The 19,897-nt window shown below is 37.6% G+C and overlaps 1 protein-coding gene across 2 annotated transcripts in view; it reads right to left on the minus strand.

The window, feature by feature from the left end:
- Positions 1 to 19,897, minus strand: part of espn (espin) — a 79,291-nt gene that overhangs the window by 28,383 nt on the left and 31,011 nt on the right. For both annotated transcript variants that reach the window (XM_084389561.1, XM_084389560.1), the window contains exons 7-8: positions 19,386 to 19,657; positions 7,069 to 7,230 (exon numbers count right to left, since the gene is read on the minus strand). In XM_084389561.1, coding sequence (XP_084245687.1) covers positions 7,069 to 7,230; positions 19,386 to 19,657 — 434 coding nt within the window. The remainder of the gene's footprint in view (positions 1 to 7,068; positions 7,231 to 19,385; positions 19,658 to 19,897) is intronic.

A 19,897-nucleotide genomic window follows, 5' to 3' on the forward strand; every position in this document is an offset into this window, starting at 1 on the left:
CTTATAGTTTACTATTTATTCATTATCTTTATACATAAGTTATACTACTGTGTTCCAATTTAGGTATTAATTTTTAATACTTGAAATATAATTGTACTTTAACTCTTTCCATTTTAAAAACATGTTATTCTAGCTTCATGCATCCTTTTTTATCACTACTTGAATGTGGGTAAGTTTCTTCAAAAAAGCAACATTTTAAACAAAAAGATGAGAAAATCGCATATTCTTGTCAAAGACCGGATTGGATTCAGAATAATGATCAAAACACAGATGGAGTAGATCGAGTCCATCAACACCCCCAAAGCTTCACGGTCGTTTCCTCTTCATGGGTTCAACATTTCATTCGGTAACATTAAGCAGTTTTGATTTATATGCTGATATAAATTGCGTTTTTTCTGAGTACACTGCCATGGGCAATGTGGTTAGGTACCAGGATATTGTAGGCGCTTATCTGCCAACGAAGGCTGGCTGTCAAGTAGTAGGCCTTAGCAGGCCTCCTTGACTGGGAGCTCCCAAAAAAGGACTCTTCAGGCCAGCTTGCCTCAGGTGGATGGCCTTAGTAGTTTGGGCAGTAGACTCACTGACTGGTAGTAGGCCTTAACAGGCCTCCTCTGAAGAGAGTCCCAACGTTGTGGGACATAGCTGCAAACAGGTAGCCAACCTCAAGAGGCCTCCTGTGGGTGGCCCCAATATTTGAGTTGGTGTAGTATGGTTCCCAACGGTGTTGTGTTCATAGCAGAATAGACTTGCCATCAGCTAGAAGTTTGACTACCAGGCAGGCCATGTGCTCCCCTCACTGAGAGTCACTATGAGTACTCAGCCTCCTGAGTCTGGTCAGACGGTCGTAGGCCTCTCGTGAGGCCTCCCAGTTAGATCAGTTCTTAGGCCTTTTCAGGCCTCCTCATTGCTTTGAAACACAAGCACTGGGTAGGTCTGTGTCTAATGTAAGTGACTCCAGGTCAGGCCTTCCTGGTGGCATTTCGGGTGAGTATTTTACCCTGAATAGTGATTGGCTGGGGCTCCTTCGGGTTTCCTAGCCACATTCCCTAGAAGGGACACCTTCTAATTTGAAGCTGTGGTCCAAGGCCCTTGAGCAGGCCCAGGTAGGCCTTTCATTAAACAAAGTTTATGGAGGTTTTCTTGTGAAGCGTATAGCTTGGGCTATGACCATAAGGAATGCTGTTACTGACAGCCCAGTGTGACCTGAGGGTGAGTGGTTCTGGCATTTCATTTAAATTTTGCTGGTTCTGACAGTTGTCACTGCCAATGGGCATGCACTCCCCTTAGCACAGTGGCATTGGTATATCATTCCCCAAAGCGTCATCGATGCAGTGCGAGTTCCCTTTCGAAAGGAAACGGCTAGGTTACGACTGTAACCTCTGTTTCCTGAGAACAGGGAACGAGACATCTTTTCGCCATGCCTCTGGGCCTGCCTGCCAAACAGTCCCTTCAGATGTAAGGTGATTGTGTCATTGACTCCAGTGTCATGGCCACACATCATTGGCCCTTACCAATCATGGCCTCCTAATAATCCCCTTACATTGAATTGGCTCTATCACTCTCTCTCCTCTCTCCACCTATATCCGGTGTGTGGTGAGCGCACTGGCGCCGTTGTACTGTGGCTGCCGTCGCATCATCCAAGTGGATGCTGCACACTGGTGGTGGTTGAGGAGAGATCCCCTGACATGATTGTAAAGCGCTTTGGGTGTACAGTAGTACATATGAAAGCGCTATATAAATGCCCGATTCTATTGTCATGTTTGCAAGGCACCCTTTTATACTTCCAGATTGCACGTTAATGAAGTCAGTGTTTTTAATGTGCTTTAAGACAAATCGTGTGCAAATGCAAAGTCAACACCATTGCTGAGTATTTTCTCTTTAAAACTGCAGTGAACAGTCTCAAAAATGCAGTTTGAAATCACTGGTCTTTCTGACGTCTCAGACTACCTTGTGACCAATCACGCCAACGTGTGAATCTCTGAGCTGGTGTGAGTGAGTGGAGGTGGGGCTAATTTGCACATTCATAGAACCGTGTATACTAAATGGGGCAAGGGTGTAGTTACATTCAAACTATTTCAATGCCTGAATTTTCTTTTTTTTAAGGAAATAAACTTTAAATATGTAATTTTGGTGATCAAAGATGAGTTTTAAGTGATACAATTATTGACTACAGGGGGACTTTAAAAAAAGTACATTACTTTTTGTATTTAGGTGACACAAGTGTCAGAAACTAGCCAGAACATGTTTTGAAGTGGTCACCTGTCATCTATTTTATTAACCCTAAAGCCTAATGTATCATATTTATTACGTAACTTTATAAAGCCTCTAAATTATCAACCTGATCAAGGTACATGCCTTCAGGCCTGTAAATGATACTTTTTTACCAAGTACTAAAGTTCACTAAAAGTTATTTTTTGTATAATTCTAAAAATGTCCCCTTCTTGCGGTGATGTTTTTGCAGTGAAATCTTTAATGATTTGTATAAAATAAACATAAGAATAACTTTTATATTGTCAGTAATATTTCAATATGAACACTTTCTGGACTGAAACAACTAAGGTTTACTATATTATAGTAGTCTGCTGTACTGTTATTAAGATCTCTGAATTTCGTCTTACTTTTTGGCTATATAAATAGCACCAAACTGCATATTTTTGCTCAGTTTGGTCCTCTGAATAAAACCTTTTTCCCCCTCTTCAAGTGTGAGCTCCATATTGTCCTACTGTATATCATACTATATGAGCCATAAAGTAATAATGTATCAAATTTGATACAAAATACATTGTTTATTTAAAAAAAATTTTTTACAATATTTTTTCTAAATATTTTGATAACTATTATTTCATATGTCAAGCTTTACAGGGTTAAAAGTTCAATTTAATGATTGAACGAAATGAAAATCCTTTTAAATGAAAAGGACACTAAAATTATCATAGGCTGAATAAAATAACAAATATACTTCCCAAAACCACTTAATCTGACCCACATACCACCCACTGCATCTCGCTGTATGCATTACCACTGGTGAATACACAATTAGATCTAATTGAGTGGTTTGCTGGAATGACAGGACATCTGCTAAGCTAAGAGCTGCAGTCCTTCACACTCAGAATCTCTAGAGACCACCCGCCCCTATCGACTGACGCCAAGTAAACAAGCCCTGACCTTTCAGCCCATGCACCCCCACCTCTTGGACGCGTGCCACGCACGTGCCAGTTATCCCCTCCCCTCCCCTCCTCCTCCTCATCACTATCTCCACCATATGGTGCGTTTCATGTCCCATGCATGTCCGTGTTAATGGGTCATTTCCCCAAAGGGACATGTGGAGTACCATCTGGTTCAATCAAGTGGCCAGATGCCCCACTGGGCATCTAATTGGCTCAATGAGGATTAGATCCAATAGCAGATAGGGGCTATATGAAATGCTGATATCTTGCAAAATATTTTCTCTAGATATGACAGATGTTTCTCCAAAAATTCCTTAGGATTAATTAAAATAAACAGAAATTGGACCTTTTTGTTACCTTTTGGTAACACTTTATTTAGTCCACTTTAGACATCTTACTAACTATAAGTAACTATGCAACCTCGTGTCAAGTACTAGTCAGTATTAGCAGATTGTCTGCTTAATAATAATAACGCTTTATTTTGATAGTCCCCCAACACACATTCTACTGACTATAAGTAAGCAAGTACATGTCAACTTATTCTACTAACCCTTATAACCATAACCATAACCTAACCGTCTATTAATATTCTGGGCCCTATCTTGCACCCAGCGCAATTGACTTTGTACACCGACGCATGTATCATTCCTATTTTGTACCCGCGCAAAGCGGACTTTTCCCTCCACGGATGCACGTCGGTAAATTAGGAAATTAACTTGCGCTCCCGGGGGCGGTTCAGCACAAAGAGGAGGCGTGTTCCGGTGCAAACGTTCCCTGGTGCTATTTTGCAGGTTTACAAAACTATTCCGCCACTGACCAGGAAAAACCTAGTCTAAAGTCAGTGGCGCGTTGCGCATGTTATTCATATGCTATTTTAAGGGCGCATGCTTGGCAATAATCAATGTAGCATACAGTTTGCTTATCTCATCTACACACAGACGCAGCAGTTCTCATTTTTAGAAAACCATACATTATTACAAGGAAAACTATTAACACAGAGAGAAATCATTGATGTGTCCATGAAGATGTGAAAAAATAAATCTAGCTTACACATTTACCCAAATGTTTATACGCCTGTTTAACCGAAGCTAATTTGGGTGGGTTTCTCCCATCCCCATATAATGTCACTTCTCTGTCTTTTACGGCCCTGACGAGAACGTCGGTCTCCTCGGCTGTGAACCGCTCCTGTCGCGCGCCTGGCAAATCAGCCATAGAACAAGCGCGCCTGCTCTTAAAGGGAATGTGAGATGTCGCTCTGATTGGTTTATTTCACGTTACGCCCAAACCACACCTATGAATAATGAAGCTACTTCAGAGTCAGACCAACCCATTTTAGATTTGCGTCGGGCGCAAGAGTAATTTATCCCGCCGGTATAATAGCAACGGCGCCCAAGACCCACCCACAAAGTTTACAGTACTTTTGGGAAATGTAGCCCTGGAAGACGACATCACTGTTTTTCTGCAGAACTGCTTTATAGATTAAATGAACTAATTTAATAATGGATGATCTTTACAACAGAACTGAATCAACACTGAATAGACCTCCACTAAATGACACTATTTTCTTTTAGAGCTGCTGTACAGCCGAAATGACCTGTTTGCATCAAAACAATATTTTATAGTTTAGAAATAAAAATGTAACACATTTTTGACATTATTTACCCTATGGTGCCAATGGTTTCCACAATCTTCTTAAAATGTACAATCCTAGCTGCTTTTCAAATAATAAAAGTGGACAGGGATCAGGAGCATATGTGGTCACTGTTCACTTTAATTTGGAAAAGAGCAGCTTCAACATTTTGCTAGAAAACTCCTTTTTCATTCCATGGAAGAAAGAAAGTCATACAGGTTTGATACAATGTATTTTGTTGAGAATGGAACAACATTCCTGTCCAAAAACATAGTCCTAACCCCTAAATCCCTACCCCTAAAGCTGACCCTACCCATAACTTATCCCTAAAATCAGAGGGAAATGACAGATGAATAAGAATGGCGTAGAAGCCCCTAACTCTTGTTTTAAGCCTAAACTTGACTTTAACTGTAAATCTATCCCTCACATTGATTGGTTGACGGATTGGTTGATTGAAATGTAAATGTTCATTTTCTTTCCCATGAGTCATCCTTCATTTATAATAGGAGAAATCTGTGCTAGTAAATGGAGAGTTCAGGGGAAAACACAATACTTCTAGGCCCAGTCGTCAGAACAATAAAGAACAATACATAGAACAATAAAGAAAAGGCAGTACTGTTTACCCAGTAGCCCAATGTGTTTACAATAAATGTTGAACTGCAATGCTAGCTCTGGGATGCCACACCTTGCATGGATTTATGTTGCAATGTGACAGGTGATGAAGTGAAACCAGCTTCATTTAGAAAGAAGACAGCTGACTGCCCAGGAAACAGCTGCTTTGTATTTTTGGCAACCATTATGGTTGTGGTTTTCCAAGTCACATGATGTAAAGCATTGTTTCCTGCTATCGATACATTTATCATTCAGTTATTTGCAAGTGTGAGCATTTTAGTGTAGAAATGCATAAAGACAAAGTGTTTGTGCTTTGCATTGTTTAGGATATTATAAAAAACTATGAAATACAAGCATATAAAGCTTTTTAAAGGGGTCCTATTTTGCTTTTTCAGTTTGACTCATTTAAATAATCAGTGCCCACAAAATGCGCAAAAAAGGGGACAGGGCCTGGCTGAGCTGCTGCTATGTCAAAGAGACACTGTTTGAAACTCATTTATTTGACCTTCCAAAGGCTGATGAACTTAGAGTGGTTCAAATTTATATTAAACACTGTACTGTAGCTTTTGTAAGCTCTCACTTTTTGTAAGGCTGTTCACCGCCCCTTAGCAAAATTAACCATGATTTTGTGATTGATTACTGTTTGTATTATGTATCATTAAATGGTGTTTAAATTCAGATCTAAAATGTATAAGAAAATAAACAAAATAAAAAAACACTCTGAAAAGTCCTGTGAAATCTGTGCTTGCAAAATCCGTGCATGAAATCCGTTCTGGACGATCCTCTTGTTTGTTAACATTCTTAAGTCTGAAACAGGCTTGAACTGGTTTGAAATTGACGCCATCCTAAATAGTTACATCTGAGTAGAGCTTGCGGTTATGGCAAGGGGCGTGACATTTCCTGAACACGCTAAGTGCAACCAATCACAACACACTGGGCTAGCTAACCAATCACAGCACATTTCATATTTCAGAAGGAGGGGCTTCATCGAAACAGGAAATAATCAGCACGTTCAGCATAGACTGGGGAGAGAGGAGCTGTAATAATGTAAAATATGTGAAAAAGAATGTTTTTTTTTAACAATCAAGCATGAAAGCATATTCTAGTACACCCCAAAAACAAAATCAAGACTTTGCAAAAGGACATAATACTACCCCCTTAAATGATAAAAAAGCAAACTGCATGATCAATACAACTTTAAAATGTTTAAATGCCTTTGCATTATTTAACAAAATTGAACTATGAAGCATTTGTTTAGAAAAAAAAAAGTATTAGGTTGTGTTTGTCGTACGTTAGTGAAAATGTCTATAGTTATTGTAACAAACCACACATCTGGACACACTTCTGCCATAAAAGCAGCATTTGTTTGCAGATGACACTTACTATTTCATTATCTAATAAAATGACATTGAGAGGTATTTAAGTCTCCAAATACTCTTTGGGGGCCTCTGTATACCTGAGATCACAAAAAATTACTAAACACTTGCCTAAGTATAACCTTTTCACCACTTTTTTATTCTGTGGCATTGTTAGTCTTACAGATATTATTTGACATCCAAGTCCTGAGTCCAGATTTAAGATGTAGCAAGCATACAGATAACTATTCATCCTCTTACTGAAATAGAAAAAAATATGAACATGAATATGTAATGGCTTTACCTCCTCGTTGGGTGCCATGACTCTGTTGGGGTACTGGTCCGTGGTATCGCTACCCAGGGTTTTGTAGTAATCCCCAGTGCTGGGCTGCTTGCTGAAGCTGCGAGACTTCCGATTAGAGTCGACTCTTCTAAGTCTTTCGTGGCTCTCGCCAGGATTCAGCTCCTGCCGAAATGTTTAGAGATGGAAACAAAATAAAATGCAGAATTTTAACAATCAGTCATTGAAAGAAAATCATACGAATCAATCACTTCATCTCAATAATAGGGAACGTGCCTATGGTCTACGGCCCTACCAGTAATATTTGCATATCTGTAAAATCCCAAAAGTGAAAGTCACCATAAAATCAAAATTGACGAATCATTTTTTTTTCTTTTAAATGCATGTGCCCTTTTCTGTATTATTCTTCAATAATAATAACTCCCTCTTGCAACAACATCTCTTCTCTTCGCGTAAGGTGTGTATATAGACATGTTTACTGGCGCAAGGGCGGGAAAACCTGTTACTCACATGAGATTGATGCAAACAACAATGATCCAATGATCCAATCAATTCCAGATGAACAAAATCAAGTCCTGCCCTACATTTAAGACTTTCATTCATCTTCAAAAAACAAATGAAGATATTTTAAAATTGTCCCTCCATTGACAGTCCACGCAATTATCAATTTGTTGCTTCAACTAATCAACTAATAGTAAAACTAATCCATATTGAATTGAGCAGTCAAATTTTCTGAAGAGATTCGATCGCTTTATATGATGAACAGATTGAATTTAGGCTTTACTCAAATATAAACATTGATCAGCGAACATAAACAGAAGCCCAACCATACTTACATGATGAAGAATGAACCTCATTGGTTCTTGCACATAGAGCGAACATGCTTGAGCTTCCGTTTACCACAACTGATGTGTGAGCTGATGAATGTGAATAAAAGCCTAAATTAAATCTATTCATCATATAAAGCGATCGTGTTTCTTCCGATTATTTGGACTAAACCACTCGATTCATATGGATTGGTTTTACAATCTCTTTATTAACTTTTCGAAGTAACAAAGAGGTAGTTGTGTGGACTTTCAATAAAGATTTAATTAAAATATCTTCATTTGTGTTTTAAAGATGAACGAAAGACTTACGGATTTGAACGACATGAGGGTGAGGAATTACATTTTAAGGTACATTTTTGGTTTCCCTTGAAACGTTTAAACCATTGAAGTTTAAAAAACAATATTTATGAGTACTGTTAACCTATTTCAAGAGTCCATAAAAAAAAAAAAAATTATTAAATTACACTATAAACTCTACTCAAATACTTAGAGTGACTAAAACTTAACTGAACCGAGTAAACATCAATTTAAAGGGGTGGTTGAATATGATTTCACTTTTCTAACTTTATTTGATGTGCAATGATACTGTTTGAGCATAAACAACATCTGCAAAGTTACAATGCTCAAAGTTCAAAGCAAAGGGAGATATTTTATTTTAAAGAAATAGCTTTTTAAGGACTACAACAAAAGGCTGGTATAGGGACTACACGACATTCCTCCCAGGTTAGTGACATCATCACTAACCCTAAAATTTACATAAACCCGCCCCCGGGAACGTGATTTATAGATTATCAGAACAGAATATGCTAATCAATGACTAGAAGATAACTACACATAAGCTACATAAATTCACCAACTAACCATTCAGAAATGTTGTCTACATGTTCACTTCTTCTTGAGTCTCTCCATCTTTCTGACTTTGGTTTGAACATAAAAGGCCTTGAAATTATATTTCGGTTTGAAATTTCCAGTGCATGTCTGTGTGAGGTAAAAGGACACAAGCTATTGTAGCTCCGCCCTCTGTGCCGGGAGCAGCAGCTCATTTGCATTTAAAGGAACAGACACAAAAACGGTGCGTTTTTGCTCACCCTCAAAAAGTGACAACTTTAACATGCTATATAAAAATATATGTGGGGTATTTTGAGCTAAAACTTGACATACACACAACCACAGACCCTACCCTTCAGCACAATGGTAACCCTTAAAACTCCAACATTATAGAAACAACTTTAAATCCTGACAGAACATTAACATGTACACATCGCCGCCTATATTATTATTGTGCAAACATTTTTTGTAACATTTACACTCGTTATACAGTGTCTATTTTAAAAATTGTATATTTTAGGGAACTGGTCAACATTTTTTATACTCTTTTTAATAAATGTGTATAAGGTTGTTGTTTTTTTTGGAGGAGGGGTGTAGCAAATGAAATATCTAAAATATTATGTGTTTATAAAAAACATATGAATAATAATTATAATACAAGAATTATTACAAATATTGTTTAAATTACTTTTGAATAAGAATAAGTTGAATAAGTATAGCAGAAAATTAAGCAACACTGTTGAAGCTGCTGTCACTTTTTGAAATGACACGTCACCTTACATATTTGAATACTGACTTCCCGCCCCCACACGCACGCCATGAATACTAAAAAAGATTATATACTTTGTATGTGACAGGCTTTAGTGTCAGTGTGAGATTTTGACAATTCTCCTTCCCACTGTTGATAGCACTGCTTGAAAATGCCACAAACAAATGCCAGATCTTGTGTTTTTACACAATTCTAAGTAATCTGAAACAGACTATTAATTTAAGTTTCATCCCATATTAAAGTTGCTCCACTTTAGAAAAACCTGACAAATTAAGCCACATAAACTCTCAGTAATTCCCCTTGTTTATGTGGAAAAGCCTCATGTGACCAGCTGATTTACCTGAACACAAAAAGACTTTTCATGGCACAAAAGCTGAACTGTAACATGGATTTCTAAGCCTCACCGTCTTAGTAGAAGGCAAACAACACAGTAGGCTAAAAGAGAGACTGTCTGACCCCTTGTATGTTGTTTCAGTATCAATGCACTGAACGGTTTCACTTTCTACAGCTGTCACTCACTTGTGTATGATAGTGAATCTTCATCACTGATCTAAAACCATCACCTGCCTTTAGTAAAGGCTTAACAACACAAAGAACAACAGAAATTACATTAGAGCAATCTCAGACGTGTTTTCAAGACGTTCTAGAAATTTCCAACACAAAAAAGGCAATGCTTTGTTTTCTCTCAAGATTTCCCTAATGCAAAGTCCTTGAATTTGCATAGTAATCAACCTTATGCAATGCAATTCTAAATACATAATGTCACAGAATAGTTAAAGAAAAGCACCAAGTATGAGACATTAATCAGTTGTTTGATGTTATATTGTGATTTAAAACATTAAATGTACCTTTCATAAAATAATTTAAAAAAAACACGTCTATTTTTGGATATAAAAAAAGGAATACAGCATGATCTCTACCTGAAAGCATATCCACACATCTATTACAATGAATTTGAATATGAGGGGTTTTATGTCTCATGCCAGCTCTAAGAATGGTATTATCCATGCATGTTCTTCCAGCATCCAATTTGCATTGTTGTCTAAAGCACTGTCCTTCATGCAGAATTACTCCCAGTGTAACTCGATTCATCCCAATGCAGATAGTTTGATTATCATACCTCAGGGAAATCGCTGCTTGAAAGGCTATAGCCGACCTCTATACAATGTGGATGGACCTGAGCCTATTTAAAACCTGCTGAATTTTTCATCACCAGTCACCAATACTTATTCTTCAGGCTTTTGAAACACACAGGGACTCAAATGTGACTGATTTAAAGAGTGTGCAGTAAGGTTAGATGAAGACAAATTGAGTGAAGAAAATGAATGCAGAATGCAGTTGAACGTATATCTGATTATGCATTCAATGCATTTGAAAGGTTCTCTAGGTTATCACAGGTTACTAACCAACCAACCAACCAGCCAGAGGTTACATTATCTTATAATAACTAAACCTAAGTAATACTGAAAGTCTGGAAAACATTCCTGACAAAAACGCCTTTTGCAGCTGCATAATTACATAATTACACGCAAAGCTTCAGTAAATACAACTAAACCAAACCAACACAGTTTTAACGCTTGCCACCATCATTATTTCATAACAAAATAACACTGAATAGCAGTCTTACCCTTTCTGACTGCCCTTATTTCTTTCCACAGTGCTGTCACCTTACGCGAAGGTTTAAACTGAGAGCCGGTAGATGCACAGGTGTCACAGGATCTCCATTCTACTGTGAGTCATTCTACCTGACACACGACTTGCCTTTCCCCGCCCCTTTCAAACAATCACATCCCAGAGCCATGACTTCACTGCTTACCTGTTAACCAACCACAGGTCACAGCGCTCATGGGCTCTTATGCAAACCATTGTGACACAGTGGCTAAGCATGGCCGTTCCGACTCGGCTTTCTCACCGGTCGAAGGATTGCATTATGCACACCGGCCACCGAAGGGAATCTGATTACAAATAAAAGTGGAGTTCTCTCTCAAAGGTAGTTGATTTACAAAAATAACAAGTGGCAGTGGGTGATAAGAGTGTAGCAGAACAGTGTAAATTAGAAATAGAACATAATGCGAATCTTTTGTGTATAAGAACACGAAGTGTATAAGAATTATGTTGAATGAAGTGCCGATCTTGTATTAAAAATAAGCCTGAAAGTGAACTCAGGTGAACTTGTATAACATTCTAGTGTAAGTTGAACGAATCATAGCCTAATATGGGCCTGAGTTACTAAATGGTGTGGTATTCAAATATATTAGAGCTCTATAAACAAACTAACCTTGAGCGAGTTGAACTACACTAAACACAACCCAGAACTGTCAGTATGCGGTTGCTATGCATACTTGTTTTACCATGGTATTCAAGCAAGGGGATTTTTTTTTTTTATATACAGTGTTTCTTCATTTTCCCCTCCAAACTTTGATAAATGTTTGTGTGAGAATAAGCGAAAAATAAACAGTATGTATTATATTTCTCTTTGCATATACGAGTAGCAGCTCTGTAACCTAAAGTCTTTGACCATAAAAGGAAAAGCAGACTGCATATGATTTTAGACGACAGGTTCTAGAAGATTTCTTCATGTCTTATTAAAGTATTTATTTTCATTAGAAGGAGACTACATTTTTTGCTCTGTGTAGTTAATTATGTACTGAATTAGTCATGATTTGGTTATGAAATATTTATATAATGTATAACATATTTTCCAGTTTATGGGACCTATTGAGTCACAAATATTTAAGAAATGTGAATTACTTGAAACTACATAAAAACCCATGTAAGACAAGCAGAATTCCCAAGTGTCAAGTGCTGAGTTATATTTACAAACTATATCCTGTAATCATGATTATTTTAAATTGTTACATAATTATATATCATGTGTTACTAACAACAATTATTAAGACAGTAGTTGAAATAACTTAAAAATCTAAATACATCATGTTGACTTGACGTTTTTAACTTTTCATCAGTTCCTTTTAACATTGCAGTACAATAGAATTTCAAGGCATATCAGAGGGTTAAATGGCAGAAATTCAGGTTGTATTTTTAAGTTTGTATATTAATACAAAAAAATGTATTTGACCTGTCTAAATCATCATGACAGGAATTATATTGGATAGACGGACAACATTAGTAAGTGATTCTTAGAAGTAAGAGCATTACGGTAAACAACACCTTTTTTACATGTATTGAAATTTGAGGGATAATTTTTCAACATATGTGCTACTGAACCCCTAGCAATTATTATCTCCTAAAAAGTGTGGGATTTTCTAAAGTTGCAAAGGTTGCCACATCCCTAGGATACACTAAACATACAGGGACAATTTTTCTTCTAGAGACTAATCACCGTCTCTGTTCTATGGCCCAGTGGAAGAGATATTGTCTGAGAGGAGAGACAGGGATGAGGCAGAGGGTCATTCTGGGGGTCAGAAGTCATAGACAGGGTCTAACTGAAGGTTTCATTATGTTTGGTGGATAAAGTAGTAATGGATGCCACTGCAGTGTTGGGGAAAGTTACTTTTAAAAGTAATGGATTACAATATTGCTTTACTCCTCAAAAAGTACTAATTTCATTACTTAGTTACTCTTTATGGAAAGTAATGCATCATGTTACTATTGTATTACGTTTTCTCACCTGGGTTGAGGTTGCTTGTTTGTTTTAGTTACTTTCAATGGAAAGTAATGCATCATGTTACTTTTGCGTTACGTTTTCTCACCAGGATGGAGGTTGCTTGTTTGTTTTTTAATAACAAAAATAAAAACAAAAGTTCTATTTTGGCAAATGTAAAGACCCTTTCACACCAACCATGAAATGAAGAAGCCTCAGGCTGAAGGAAATGCTAATTCACGTCTGTACACAGTAGAGGGCGCAACTCAAACAATCCTTTCAACTGCGCTGCCGCAAGGAGAAGAAAGTTTGGTAACACTTACTGTAAAAGTATACAGTAATAAAGTACTTACAAACTATTAGTTTATAGTTAATTCATAGTTAATATATTGTAGTCTCTACATTGTTAATATATTACAGTTTTTTCTGAATTGCTAAAACACTAAATCCCATTCTTTGAACCAAATTCTTAAAAGTCTAAACCAATTTGTCGAATAAACCTACATAAATCTTTTTGCAAAACTCTAAACACTTTCTCACTCACTAAAACACAATTTGCACTGTGATGCATTTATGTTTCAAAATGCTAAACACAGGCAGACAAAAGTTAAACACAACTACAACACAGTTGTCATCGTTTACACACAACGACTGAAATTGTTCACACTTACTTCTAATGATGTGACCAAACCAACTGTTCAAAATACAAATCAATTCAGAGTGCCAAAATGTACTAAAAAATTTACATAACTCAACATTTTCCCATTTTTTCCATGACCTAATCTAAAGTAAGAACTATTTACTATTAGTCAGTATTACTCTACTCAACTATAACTCATTATAAACAATGATTTCCTACAATTCCTTTACTATGAGATAATTAAACAATACTAATAAAGTGGGGGCTCGTCCGGGATCCTGAAGTAATTTAGACGTATTGTAAGGATAAGGTAAGTTGACGCTCCGGTTATTTAGAGTGATCCAGCTGGCCGTGCTTAGCGTTGGACCTTCCATCGGATTACTGTTTATTGTGTTGAGTTTATTGTTTTAATTTATTATTTTTGGAGGTATTCCGGGGAAGAGATTTATTTCTCTTAACTGGTAACCCTCTGAAGATTAGGAAGGTTGTAGTTAGATTTGTGGATGGGTAGATAGGTCCGGAGTGTGCTTACTTGATTCCTATTATTTTTTATAATGGTGACGTTTGATTTGAAAGACTTTATTAAGCAAACAAGTGTCTTTATATTTGTATTTAGTTTTTTCCTTTGTTAGTTGTTGTCTGTTTTGTACAATTTCGTTCCATGGTTGGTATGTTCGTTATTATTGTGACGTCTGTTGTGAGTGAGTGAATAAATAGATTTGAGCGACTTCGCTATTTCCTCGTTCTTGTTTATGCTACATAGATCTCTTCTCTCCGAGCTGATATTTTTATGAGAGGTCGTAACATAAAGTATTACTCTACTCAACTATAACTCATTATAACCAATGATTTCCTACAATTCCTTTACTATGAGATAATTAAACAATACTAATTTTGTTAAAGGTACAATCTGTAATTTTTTCGCCGCCAGAAGTCGCATTTTCAAAACAATAACGAAGGCGAAGCTTGATGACGCTATGAAGGAGAGTGGAACGATGAGAGATGTAGTTTTCACCACCCAGAGATGTATGGAATTCACGAATCATATAAATTATAGCCTATATCAGCTAATAAATTCGTTTTTGTATTACCTGTACGTTTGATCACACTATTTTATGTCATCGTAATGAATTAGCTGCAAGGCAAGTGAAATGTGTAATATGTGACTATTTGTCGAATGATTTGGTGGGTTAATGCTGCGCAGTTTTATACGTTTAAAACAATCGTACTAAAAGTACATTTAAACAAACCCACAGTATTATATATAGCGGCAGTAAAGACAATGGTTAACAAAGTAAGATTAAATACAAAAAAAAATTCTTATTTAATATTTTTGCACAAGTTTCTGAGTTTACATTTCACTGTTTTTATTCATTTTGAGGAATACTGAATCTCTTTATGTGCAAGCGAGATGAGTAAGGCTTAAAACTACAATCACAATATAAACTGAAATGTGTTGTGAAGCAAGCCAATGAAAATGAATAAAAATTACACTCAGACATTTTAAGTGTATAGTTCATTTTTGGAGCCTCAGAATACATATATTTATTGCATACTAAGTGAAGTGTTAAGTTCTGATGGTTTTTTTTTCATGAGTTAGTCCACCATAAGGTACAATGGTAATCATGAAAAAAAGGTTTGATAGGAAGATACAAGCTATTACTTCAAATGCTTAGCAAACAGGCCAGACAACAAGTGCATTATCTGCTCTTCATATTCCAAAGATACCATTTGTACAGTTGAATTCCCAGTAATGATCTGAGAATTTGTGTGTTGGGATGTGCTGGCATATCTGACAGTTTAATTAGTTAAATTAATGTCAAATATGTCATGCAATGCATCAATAGAGCCTTTGGAAGGTCAGCTTGGCTAATGGAAGCCCTCATTAACGAGAACACAAAAGTAGCATTGTATTTTTGTCTATACGAGTGTTTGAGTCCATATCGTGTATGTGCACCTGCTCTGGGCTTAGCCGCATTGTGTTTATTAGTGTGCTCAGGGTTGTGTGTTTTTTTTAGCACAGATTGAAGTTTGTTGGCCAGACAACAGAAGATGCACTGCTGGCCTGATTATCCAGCTTTCTAATGGCCGCTGTGCACCACTGTGTGCTATTTGTGACAAACCGCTGTGATTAAGTTTATGGATGATTAATTAGAACATATTGTGTTGATTTACTGTCAAAGCTAACTGAGGTGTTATCTTACACCTACATTTGTATTTCATGCCAATTAAAAAAGGATGAGATTGTGGTAAGTGTGTGTTAATTAGATGTAAAATCCACAGGGAATGCTTTGCTATTATGGGCCTATACGCAGAATAACTAAAGCTCTGTGGAATATTTAGTTACACAAGGTTCAGATGGGATGCAACTAACTCGGCAAGCTGGTCTTTGTTGAGCTGTATAATTATATCACATTGCTTGAATGCATTTATTTTAACTTTAAAATATGTTAAGTCATTAACATCATAATAGTGAGTGAAATATTATTAAATATTCTGGAATCTTTAGTTCTGTTCTACAACCTAGTGAGCTGAATATCTAGTCAACTCATGACTTTAAAGACAACATTAAAAGGCCTTCACAACCTGTTTTATTTCTGTATTAAGTGTTTTATAGAATGCACTTCGAAAAGCTCAAAAAATAATTTTAGATGGAAGATGAATCAAGAGAAATGTAGATTATAAATATACATACATTTGATTCAAAACTTGAAAGTATTGAAAAAAAACAAAAACAAATTTCAATTATTACATGTATTTCATCCAAAATGTGTACTGCGTAATTTATGTGTTTTTATGCTTAGTGTTGTTAGGTCAAGTCTAATTTAAGTGTATAGCAATTTTCACATTACTTCGAAGTAGCTTTACAGACAATCATGATGTTAATGTTTATAATATTAATATCTTTATGCCTTGTCGCATTTAGAAGATTAGAACTGGGCAATAATATAGATTACATTTTGAGACTATACAACCAATCAAGAAACTGGGATTTGCTAAATAATATATCTCACCCTACACAAGTATACTGTATGTTTGCAGATACAGAATACTGGTGATATATGGATATATGGAATCAATTCAGGAAGCACTTCACATGAGTAGCGCTGTTTTGCGTGCCATGCAGAGTTGCCTATGTAAAGCATTTTAAATCAGTCTCCATTTTATTTGGGCTGCCTTTTGTGTTGTGGTACATGTTCATTTGCAGTTCTGTTCTGATTGTGAGCCTTACATGCATAAGAAACAATAAAATGTATGAGTCCTGTATATAAGCATACAGGATCATAGCTTTACTCACTCTTGTCCACTATTATACAGCAATTCATGTAAAGGCTTTTATTCTATACTGTCCATTAGTACAAATAACACTCTTTTATATTCTATGAATAAACATTGTGACTCAGGACTTTAATCCTCATGGCTTCATATCTGTTTGATCAGTAGGAACACACTGCAGATGATGACTCACTAGAGGCCATGTGCGCTGCACTCCGAATGGATGAATTTTCAGTGTAGCTCTAGATGAAATAAACAATGATCTTATTTTTAAAAGGGTCATAAAATGCATTTTCAGATCTTATGTTGTGTTTCTGAACATTAGCTTATCAATTTAAGTCAAATTCTTAAGTCAAGCCTTTCAGTTATAAGGGCTCATAAGCCAAATGCCTTTCTAAGTCGAAGAAGAGGAAAACGTCTAGGTTACCTATTGTAACCCCCGTTCCCTGAAGGAGGGAATGGAGATGTTACGTCAGTGACTGACTAATTGGGATCTCGCCTGAGAGCCCTATCACCTTCGAGTGTCAACAGAACCGGCCAATGGACTTTGAACCCATGCTGCGGGTATAAGAAACCGTGCGGTATTCTGTACTCCTTCAGTTATTTCGCTGAGGAGCCGAGCCAGTGCCCAGCCGCTCAGCGGTGAACACAGGGATTGTGGTGACGGGACGTAACGTCTTAGTTCCCTCCTTCAGGTTACAATAGGTAACCTACATGTTCCCATTCAGTCAGTCACTGCAAGTTACTTCAGAGACTGACGAATTGGGGTGCCATATGGTGCCCTGTCCCTGAGAAAAAAGGTCTTTCGTCAGGAAAATGAGCCAGGGAGGGGCTGTCGTGAGGAGCAAGAGTTCTGGGAATCAGGTCCGGATGAGCCAATACAGCGCAACCAGCAAGACCTGCTCCTGGTCCTACCTAACCTTACACAGGGTCTGTGCGAGTAGACTCACTGGGGGAAAACATACTTGCGTAGGCCCCGGGGCCAACTGTGTGCCAGTGCATCCATGCCGAGGGTCCCCTTGGTCAGCGAATAGAACAACTGGCAGTGGGACGTGTCCGGAGTGGCAAACAAGTCTACTTGAGCAGCTCCGAAGCGCCTCCAAATCAGCTGGATCACCTGGGGGTGGCGTCTCGACTCTCCCGGGAGTGTGAGCTGTCGTGAGAGCATGTCGGCTGCATGATTGAGCTCGCCCGAAATCTGAATGACGGCAGTATAGACCACCTTGACGGTTGATGTATGCAACGGTCAATGTGTTGTCTATCCGGACCAGTACATGCTTGTCCCACAGCCACAGTAGAAACCGGTGGAGGGTAAGGAATACTGCTAGCAACTCGAGGCAATAGATATGTCACTGGAGTCGAGGTCCTGTCCACAAGCCCAAGCCAGCATGCCTGTTGCATACGGCACCCCAGCCAGTGGTGGTGTCATCTGTTGAGACAACAACATGCTTGGACACTTGTTCTAGGAGGACTTGCCCATAGAAAGGCAAGCTTGAACGGAAGCTTGTGAAGGGCCCGATTCAAAACACGCAGATCCATGATTGGTTTTAACCCACCACTCTTCTTGGGTATTATGAAGTAAGGGCTGTAAAACCCTGACCTCATGTCGGCTGGAGGGACCGGCTCTATCTCATCCTTTACCAGTAGGACTGCGATCTCAGCACACAGAACAGGGACGTCTACTATAGCTACTGAGGTGAAACGGATGCCGCTGAACCCGGGGGGACGCCGGGCGAACTGGACCCCCCCAATACAGTAAAACTGCACATTTTAGAGTGGCCTTTTATTGTGGCCAGCCTAAGGCACACCTGTGCAATAATCATGCTGTCTAATCAGCATCTTGATATGCCACACCTGTGAGGTGGATGGATTATCTCGGCAAAGGAGAAGTGCTCACTAACACAGATTTAGACAGATTTGTGAACAATATTTGAGAGAAATAGGCCTTTTGTGTACATAGAAAAAGATCTTAGATCTTTGAGTTCAGCTCATGAAAAATGGAGGCAAAAACAAAAGTGTTGCGTTTATAATTTTGTTCAGTGTATAAATATGTATATTTGCATATAGATGCCTTAACAGACATGACCTAAAGTCACACTTTTTTATTTATTTATCCCTATAATGAGAATGAGTCATTGGGAACTGAGGAGGACATTCTGAAAGTATATTTAGTATAGTATATGCGTATAACATTAAACTCTTATATTTTATAAGATGAATTAAAATGCAATTTTTAAAGATATTACAACAAGATCAATGTTTTGAAAACATATTTTCTTTAATAGTTTTCACTGGTTTACAGATTCTGCTTTGTAGTTTTAAACAAGGGGATCCTAAAAGGAGGATGCGCAAACAACAAGAAAATGTATAGCATACCTCTTTTTTGACAACTTCATTCTCCACTCTACGAAGGTTCCTCTTCACCTTCAAGTATTCGGCGGACGCTTCCTCCTCAGGTGGTTTGGGTGGGGGGTAGGCAGGTGGGGGGGGTGGTATATGGGAGGAATCGGACGGAGGAGGGGGTGGGGGAAACGTTGGAGGGGGCGGCAGGTGTGCAGGTTCTTTTGCATTCTGGGAGCTTCCTGCTACATCAGGGTTCAGCATGTCCATATAGGTCTGCATGTCTGTAATGGTTGAATCTGCACCTCCTGCAATAAAACATGTTATAAATTGATTTAGTCAAACATCACAAAATCTTATAGAGTAAATAAAATATAATATAGAGTAATGTAATGTAAAAAAAAAAAAAAAAACGTTATTACCATATTATATTTATAAAAATGATATTTTAATGTGATATTTTTACAGGATAAATCTCTTATAAATATAGTCTTTTATAATCTTGTCACTAAATTGTTTGTATTCACTGCAGTTTTTTCTACTTTTAC

The sequence above is a fragment of the Rutilus rutilus genome, assembly GCF_951802725.1.
Source record: "Rutilus rutilus genome assembly, chromosome: 19".
NCBI classification, from domain to species: domain Eukaryota; kingdom Metazoa; phylum Chordata; class Actinopteri; order Cypriniformes; family Leuciscidae; genus Rutilus; species Rutilus rutilus.